The sequence below is a fragment of the Hippocampus guttulatus genome, chromosome 17 (assembly GCF_054856545.1).
Source record: "Hippocampus guttulatus isolate MCC_2025c chromosome 17, RoL_Hgut_1.0, whole genome shotgun sequence".
NCBI classification, from domain to species: domain Eukaryota; kingdom Metazoa; phylum Chordata; class Actinopteri; order Syngnathiformes; family Syngnathidae; genus Hippocampus; species Hippocampus guttulatus.
In genome coordinates this window covers 1,710,402-1,719,189 of record NC_141277.1, presented here as the reverse complement: position 1 = coordinate 1,719,189, position 8,788 = coordinate 1,710,402, and the positions used below count along the sequence as shown (strand labels likewise).

The 8,788-nt window shown below is 45.9% G+C and overlaps 1 protein-coding gene across 1 annotated transcript; it reads right to left on the bottom strand.

Annotated features, from left to right (window-relative positions):
• Positions 1 to 132: 132 nt before the first annotated feature.
• Positions 133 to 8,079, bottom strand: slc30a5 (solute carrier family 30 member 5). Its single transcript, XM_086135565.1, has 16 exons — positions 7,637 to 8,079; positions 7,378 to 7,500; positions 6,904 to 6,970; positions 6,704 to 6,789; positions 6,526 to 6,613; positions 6,087 to 6,174; positions 5,923 to 5,999; positions 5,108 to 5,278; positions 4,662 to 4,950; positions 3,731 to 3,939; positions 3,082 to 3,239; positions 2,834 to 2,963; positions 1,460 to 1,664; positions 1,159 to 1,385; positions 535 to 663; positions 133 to 406 (listed from the first exon to the last, which is right to left on the bottom strand). The coding sequence occupies exons 1-16, from the start codon at positions 7,705 to 7,707 to the stop codon at positions 236 to 238; spliced, it is 2,289 nt and encodes a 762-aa protein (XP_085991691.1). The 5' UTR covers positions 7,708 to 8,079; the 3' UTR covers positions 133 to 235.
• Positions 8,080 to 8,788: the final 709 nt, after the last annotated feature.

The following is an 8,788-nucleotide window of genomic DNA, read 5'->3' as shown; positions in this document are numbered from 1 at the left end:
TTTGGAGGTTTCTCTCCCTTCTTTTTTTATGACCAAAGTCTTTTACTTGGCGCCAAAAACAACGGCAAGTTAATAGGACCGCACGACATTTAAGTTGTGAGAAAAAACAAAAAGTCTGAGTACAGATAAAAATGACTACAACCTGATTTATTCAAAGCACACCCACGCACACTGTACACTTCCATTGAAAAATGATCGGCATTTATACAATTTCAACTGGTCCCGGAGACGGTGGCTACATGATACACGTTCCATCGTTCAGATGTTTCATGGACTCCATCTGTTGGGTCATCGCTAAAACATCCTGAAATCCGGTGCTGAGCCCAGACATGTGCTGGAAGTACGCGTCCTTCTCCAGCTGCACTGACAGATTATTCACTCCCGCATCTTTCAAAATGGCCGTCACCTGCAAGACAATCGCAATCGATCATTACTGACCTTAGCATGACTCTCGTATAAACACACAAAAACGTCAGGTATCGAGTCTGCTGGGAAACATGACAAATCAATCAAGAAGTGGCACCAGGCGCTGACCTGTTGTACAATACGCTGTTCCACCACATCGGACATGATTTGGAGATGGATGGTCCCTGCGATCACGCTGGCCGAATGTCTCCAGAAATGAGGGTCCCGGTAGGACAAAACTCCTTCAATCTTCTCAATCTGGGAAAAGAAGCAAAAGAAGTCGTCGGGATCAGCCGGCGGTTGCGCACAACTTCATCCTGTCGGTGACATCACGGCAGACAATAGACGACATTGTCGACAGCGGTCCCCGTTTATAGCCGCAACACGGTCAACACATTCTTCCTTCAAAAGGCTGTGACATGGAAGCGAACCTCGGCTACATCTTGCTTATAGTTTGCACTACCGTTATATCGCAGATTTTTTTTTTCTCAAAAGAGTCGCCGCCCCTTTTATTCGTGGTCGTGACAAAGAGCTTCAAGCAGGCAAGCGTTGCCACTTAACTGAAGACTTGGGCGAGCAATTAAGTGACATCAGAAGCTAAAAAAAAAAAACACTTCAAAAGGTTTTCTTTTAATTCGTCGAAGCGAGATTTCATAAACTCTCAAAAAAAATTCAACGGTTTTATGGGCTCTCTTTTCAACAACGTGGGTGTGAACCCCCGCAAATAAATGAGAGCTGGCAGAGTCTCCTCACCTTCTGCAGAGCGTTGTTCAGTCCCTTCTCATGCTCCGGGGGAATTCTCAGCAGAAGCACTTCGCAAGCATCCTTGAGCAGAGGTATGACGCTGAGGAAGATGAGCGTGGCGATGAAGAGGGAGCAAATGGGGTCGGCGATCAACCAGCCAAACTGCCGAATGAGGAGGGTGGAAATGATCACGCCGACGCTGCCCAACGTATCGGCCAGGACGTGAAGGTAAACACCTGTGGAGAAGACGGGAGGATTCCATCCGGGCCCCCCCACCGGGGAAACGTGACGGCGGCGCAGGCAAGCCCACCTCTCATGTTGGCATTCATGCCCCCGCCGCCCGAGCTGTGGGAATGCCCGTGCCCGCCGTGAGAGTGGCCGTGCCCTCCGTGGCCGTGGTCGCCGTGCGAATGGCCGTGGTCGTGCCCCGAGCAACTTTTGCCGCCGTGGGAGTGAGCGTGGCTGAAAGCGCAGATTCCCACCAGGTTGACCAATAAGCCGCCAACGGACACCGGCTTTTGGAGACACCGAGCGGAGGGCAAAGTGATTAGTCGAGCCACAGACCGTCATACTGCCACCACCGTGCTTCACTGTTAGCGTAATGCTCTTTTTTATCAGATGCTGTAGCATTTTTAGTGCAGACGTAAGGGGCCGCGCATCTTCCAAAAAGTTGGATTTTTGACTCCACCGAATGTTTTTCCAAAGGTCTCGAGGATCATCGAGATGTCTTTTGGCAAACGTGAGATGAGCCTTTGTGTTCTTTTTGGACAGCGCTGGTTTTCGGCTGGGAACTCTCCCGCGGATGCCATTTTCGGCCAGCGTCTTTGTGACGCCGCAGTCGTGAACGCTGACTTGAACTGAGGCCAGTGAGGTCTGGAGTTCTTTGGGTGGTGTTCGAGGTGCTTGAGCAACCTCCCGGATGAGTCGTGGTCGCACTCTTGGAGTCATTTTAGCTGGTCGATCACTCCTGAAAATGTTTGCCACCGTTCCCAGTTTTCTCCATTTGTGGATCGCGGCTCCGACCGCCGGGGGTCTTGGAAATGGCTTTGTCACCTTTTAGAAAGATTTCAATCACTTCTTTTCTTATTTCTTCTAGAATTTCTGCAGATCGTGGCACGGTGCGTTTGTTTCTTGAGCTCTTGTAACCCACTTCACTTTGTCTGACAGATTCTATTCACGTGATTTCTTGATTCAACAGATATGGTGCTAAGATGTCACCTGGGAAATTCCACTCAGCTTTCCGTACAAATCTCAAATGGGTTCGTGCTCAAAAAGAAACGGCATAAAGGCTCATTCGTGCGGCAAATGAAGGCGATGTTACAAAAAGGACGTCCTTAAAAGGCCAAGCGATTAGCCTCGAGGAAGGATCCTTAAATAGTGTCTTTGCAACAGCCTACTAAGTGCCCATTTCGTTCAAACACAAACTTTTTGTTTGACATTTGCAGACTCGGCGTCGATGTTCTTGACGTGGTTTATGTTCTCAGAGTGGACAACTCCCCTGCGCACTCACACGTTTGCACAACATTCCCGGCTGCTGCTAATGGCCGAGAAAAACTGGTCCAGATTTATGAATGGACATTGTTAAACATCAAAGGGGTAAATAAATATTTGATCAATGCTTCAGGATCACAATCGACATTGAGGAACGAGCTTTTACAAGAAAAAAGTCAACAACTTCACTCACGGTCAGCATGTCCGTGTCTATGTTGGGGGGGTCCACTAAGCGGGTTACCGACTCCATGAAGACAAAGAAGGCGATGACCATCAGGAAGAGTCCATTGATGAACCCAGAAAGGATTTCGACACGGCCATACCTGCGAAGAGCACCGAATACTCATTTCAAACATCCGTCAGAATTTGTACGGGATGATGGAGATCTCCCCCCCCCCCCCCCCCCCCCCCGGTGGAGCAGCTTCACGTCCCCATTTTTACCCGTAGGAGAAGATCCTGGTGGCTTTCCAGCGGGTCATCAGGGCGGCAAACAGGCCCAGGACCAAAGCCGAGCAGTCAAACAACATGTGGAAGCCATCCGAAATCAGTCCCAGGCTGTTCGTCCAAACACCATAAAAGAGCTCAACAAAGGTGAACGCCTGGAACACATAAACGTGGTTTGACAGCGGAGGCTGTGAACTGCAATTAACAGAGACAAACAGTGACCACCATATGAAAGTAGAGCGCGGCCAGATGGCCTTTAAATCTCAACCTTTTTCTTTTAATAAAAATACAATTTGTCCACAGTACGTAGTTGGATTCTGGATCGAGGTCAGCCTTTTTAAACTCTTTGGCCTTTCAAGGAGTTAAAACAGCTGCAGAAGCCACCATTTTCAATCAACTGGCAAACAAGCGGATGGGAAATGTTAGCGGACACCATTTACCATTTTAATAACTTTGCATTTTTCAACTCTTGTGACCTTTGACTTTTTGTTGTTGTTGTTGGACGAACTGACTGACGGATTGGAGAAATCTACAGCAGACGCCATGATTGTTTGTCATTTTCTACTTCATGAGAACGCCCGTGTTTTTACACAGCAGCGATATGGAAGGGCCCCAAGAACCAACACGTATGACACATTGCACGTACCAGGTTGAGACACAGGAAGTAGAAGATCTGTCTCGAGTCGTACTCCTCCAAGATCTGTTTCAAGGAATCTTTAATGAAGCGCGGCAGGGACTGCGACGTGTGCTGCAAGGCGTCACCCATGAAGTTGTACAAAGGAGTCCCTTCGGGGGAATAACCGACCAGGGTGCCCTTTTGACCCTTCTTTGAAGGGGAAGAGAGGATGCTGGATGCTGCACAGGAAGTGTGAAGAGAGCAACGGTTAAGAAAACAAAACGCGTCGCGTGTGACAATGACATACAGATGTTCTCCTAAGTTTACATTTCCATACAATCATTTTTAAACACAGTGTGAATGGTTGTTTGGCACTCCCGAAGTCGGCGCGCGAGGACGCTCTGAACTTCGGTTACGTGGTGGCTTCACGCAAGCACCGTTCCTCTGCAATCTGGACAAAACGCGGCGAACGTCCCCTGCACAGTACAAGGCTGAGAGTCTCCAGAAATCTCCAATAAGACCACAAAAAGTCCCGACATTTTTTTTTCTTTTTAAGTAGCTCGCTCAAGAGGTCGGAAAAGTCGCTAAATATAGCGACAAAGCTGCTTTGTCGGAAACACTGAGTAGGCTCGCTTCTTCTCAATATCCGAACTGCGCCATCGGTTGTCATGGTAGCAAAAGCCGAACTTGGCATTTGCAGAAGATACAGTATCCCTTAAAAAGTGTGTGACGTGATGAAGAGCGACAAGCGGATTGTTGAGTGCAGCGAAACACCATTTCCTGTACTTTGACTGAAGAATGTCATTATATTAAGAACCGGGAACTCTTAAATTCAGAAACAAAATGCATATAAATCGTTTCAAAAGAGTGGCTGCTACTTCTACTGTCTGCATTCCAAAGGAGAAACAAATGCCAACTCGGTGAAAATACATTTTCCCTCCCCTCATGCAGCTTGACTTACATAAGATGAAGAAAACGGCACTGACGAGCACCCCTCCGGACAGCACGTGCTCCGTGCTGCTCCGCTGCGGCGGCTTACTCATGGAGCGCAACTGGTCGGTCAGCGGGTGAGTCCAGAAGTTGGCGAGCAGCAGGGCGCTGGAGAAGAGAGCCACGGCGCCGTATCGGGCGCAGCGCTGCACCTCCATCTTGGTATTGCAGATGGCCTCCACGTAAAACTCCAGGATCATCACAGAGAAGATGATCATGGCGAAAGGCGGGATAAGAGCAGACCAAGACTCGACTTTACTCTGCGGAGAAACCGTGGAAAAAAAGCCGTCAAGGCCTGAGCGCGAGTCTGGAGGAAAACGGTTTAGGAAATGAACCCGTCTATGAAGCGTCTCAGTAACTCCTCTCCTTAAAAAAAAAGCCCGCCCGCAATGCGGAGAGGAATCATCTTGCGCTTACTTCCGTGGTGGCTGACAGCACTATGACCCAGGGCAGCAGTACCGCAGCAGACACCAGGTTGTCCAGGGCATAGAGGCGCTTGGCCCCGCCAACTTCCACCGAAAGTTTCCTGGAGGCTGTGTGGAAGCCAACCTTCAGGCACAGGGAGACCACGAGCAGCACAACACCACCCTGAGAAGAAGAACAGGACAATGCAATGATTCGTTTTGTTTCGGGTACCAAAATACTTCTAACGCAGTCATGTGGGAAAAGTACTTTGACATGGTCACGCCAAGGCCTTGATTTTCATTTTTATGGGCCATAGACGGGCTATCTATGATGTTTTTGATCATTGTCACGCTAGGCAACCCAAAGGTTTGATGGCACAATGCACAATTTTCTAGCAGACAGCTGAACTTGTTCCGTTAAACATAGCGGGCGGTCCAAGTCCTGAATAAGAAAGCAGCCTCAGACCATCACACCGTTTCGGTTGGCCGGCCACTCCAAAAAGTTTCATCATCGGTTTCCAGTTTTATCCATTTGCGGCAAAAGAGTGACATGGATTTTCTGGAGTGCCAACGAGATGGAAATAGCTGTGTCACATTTTCCAGACTGATTTCAACCTCTTTGTTTCTCATTTGCTCATGAACTTCATTGGATCACGGTCTGATGAGTTTCTTTTTGAGCTCTTGGAATGTACTTCACTTTGTCTGATAGGCAGCATTAAAGTCAGTTATCCATTCAAGAAATCTTGCTCATCGGAAACACTTAAGTGTGATAAATGTGGAAAAGAAAACAAATATTTTTAAACGACACCATACATGGTACGTGTTTACCTTGTGATCCGCAACCCCCAAAAACGCAATGGCGGTGTACAGGAAGTGAGTTAGCGCACTGTCGTGATGTCCCTCGGCTAATTACAAAGAGAAGTTAAGGTTCAAGCAAGAAACAGAGAAACTTTTTTTTAAGAAAACGAACATATTGCAATTATTAAGGATACGATGCTCCGCCATTTTGGCCATGAGATCATCATTGTCGAAGAGGAGAAGGCAAATCACTGCGATGATGAAGAGAGCGGCGCCTCGAGTCTGGAAGACAGATGGGTCCAACTTCAGTCACATTTTCTTTTAAACTTTGCATTTTTTATGTAAACATACAGTACGTCCACTTTTTTCACTCTACAACTGGTGACCTCGGCGAGACGGGCAGTGGATGGCGTTTATATGTGAGATAGTCGACACAACAGATTCTGGGTGAGTCAGGAGCATTGCAAAAAAAAATTACAAATACAAAAATCAACGCCTTGACGACCATAGATTGCGTTGTCTGGAATCGCTAGTTCGATTTAAAAAAAAAAAATCAACTGTTCAGGCCAACTGGGTATGACACCAACAGTTCAACAAGTACCATTGCACAATTTGTAAATGGTGACTGTTTACCTTTGCTGGCCCACCTCCTGAGCTGGTGAAGAGGACACCAAGGAGAGCAATCACCACCACATCGCTGTGCTCAAAAAGTAGCAATGTCCTGCGAAAGACACAAGAAAAGCACTCATGCATTGTTGCGTTCAAACATCAAACTGCACTGTCGTATGAGCAGAGTAGCATACGTATTTACCTCAGGGGTCCACAGAGAGTGAGACCAAAAAAGCCCAGTAGGGATATGATACAGCTGAAAACACTGTGCTTTAGTAATTTTATCCACTAGAAAGAATGAAAAGAAAAATGGGTTAATTACCATCCCACAACATAAATACGTAGCAAGAAATGCATTCCATAAAATGACGGATTGAAGGATGAAAAAAATCAATACGCTACCTGTCTTTTCGAGATGATTTTTCCAGAGGAAAAAGGCTTTTGAAAAATAAGTAAAATAACAGCCGACCTGAGAATAATGGAATAATGTCAAGTTCATGTTTTTATTGGCATACTTGAAGATACCTCTACTCAAATGACTTGATTTAAAGGGGAGTACATGCCGACAGAATATTATATGTATATCACACACACACATTTACACAGGATATAATCATGTGTCTCCCCCAAACCAGAGAGGTGTCTGTTGTAGTGCTGCTGCTTGTCAATTTTATTGTGGCGAATGACTTGACAGACACATTGAAACAAACACGGTGGCTCCTCTAGTTCTGTACACACGGCGACAGCAAAAGCTGTGCAACTCAAAATGACAAGAGTCCAATTTGTCTTAACTGAGCTTTGCAGTGATTTACAAAGAAGGCAATGTCTTTCAAAACAAATGGAGCAACATCTGCGAATGGAATTAGGAATACTCACCCTAACTTTAATATGAAGATAAACTGCACAATGTGGACGACCTTTAGGATGTCATATGATTCAAAGATCCCCAATGCCTTCAAGATTTTCGAGATGACCAACAACACTATGTACCTGGTTAACCTGCGAATGAAAAGGGCAGCGTGCATACTGTACATAATAAGCATGTTGATGCAGGGATGTACCCGAGAAGGCTTAAACAGCCAAACGCTCACGTGAACAAAATCTTTGGTTAACATTAACAACTACAGTATTTCACCTGGAATTGGGAACCTCAACCATCCCCAGTTGTCCTCCAGAAAGGACGTTGTTGCTGTATTTCTCGTCCATTTTCAGCCGGCCGGCTTGACGATGTCCCGAGTAACCTTATAACATTACTGCTATCTATAACGTGAATTTAACTTGGCGCTCATTTAGCGATGAGAAGCAGACACAGCATTCAAAATTCGAAACGATTCAAAACATCCTCGCTGAGGAGCAAAGCATAGAAAAGGTGATTTCCGAAAAGGTTAACTTCGAGGTAGATAACCAGGTGGAATAGCAGTAACACTGGTAATATTCGCTCTTCGAGTTCTCTAACGCGTCCTTTAAAGGTGTAAACAGGAGCTATAACCGTTTAAGGGAGATTGACGGTGTTTTTTCCAATAACAAGACCAAAAAAAATCCTTCCAGACTGTGTAGAAGTGAGCCGAAGCCACTTCCGGATACGATAAACAACACGTCATGAAAAAACTTAAAGAGAGTCGCGACTGCGCGGTTAGTACCGCGGACGGTTTGAGGTCGTGAGATGCGCGATTGCGGAGAGATGTCACAAAAAACAAAGAGGTTTAAAAATTAATACCGCAATATCAACATTTGGTTGCATTTTTAGTTACATAAAGAAGATAATGAAATTTACAATAGCCTGTTTGTGTGTGTGTGTGTCTGGTGCCATGTTTAAATGCGCCAATTTATTCGTAATGGGATTTATCATTATGGGCCTGTGCGGAGCGAGCACTTATTCAATGACATTACTTAATATTGTTCATATCTATTATATATTATTATTTTATACTATGGTAAATCGTGGTGACCATAGCTGCCTCACAGTCGGCTTTGGGATTAGAAAACACATTCACTACTATTTTTTTTCAAACTGCTGTTGCTAATTTTGACCGCTCGAGGGCGCACGGACGACCACCTCATGACATTCTGTCATTGGATATGAAATTAGGAAAAAAAAACTACTTTGTGCGCACGAACAACTTATTTGTGCACACAACCTACTTATTTGTGCACACCAATTACTACTTCTTGTCCACAAACTATTCGTGCGCATGAAGTAGTTACAGGGTGCACAGGAATAGTGACAGCATGCACATGAAGTAGCCCTGATCCCTTATTGGACAAAAGCGCTTCTCACTGACCTAAT

Bases quoted from the DNA above. Each gene is read 5' to 3' on its own strand.
- slc30a5 (XM_086135565.1), bottom strand. From the start codon at position 7,707: ATGGACGAGAAATACAGCAACAACGTCCTTTCTGGAGGACAACTGGGG. The intron at 6,175-6,525 runs GTAAACAGTCAC...TCTGTCTTCCAG, and splicing joins CAGGAGGTGGGCCAGCAAAG to ACTCGAGGCGCCGCTCTCTT. The intron at 3,940-4,661 runs GTAAGTCAAGCT...CTTCCTGTGCAG, and splicing joins TGCCGTTTTCTTCATCTTAT to CATCCAGCATCCTCTCTTCC.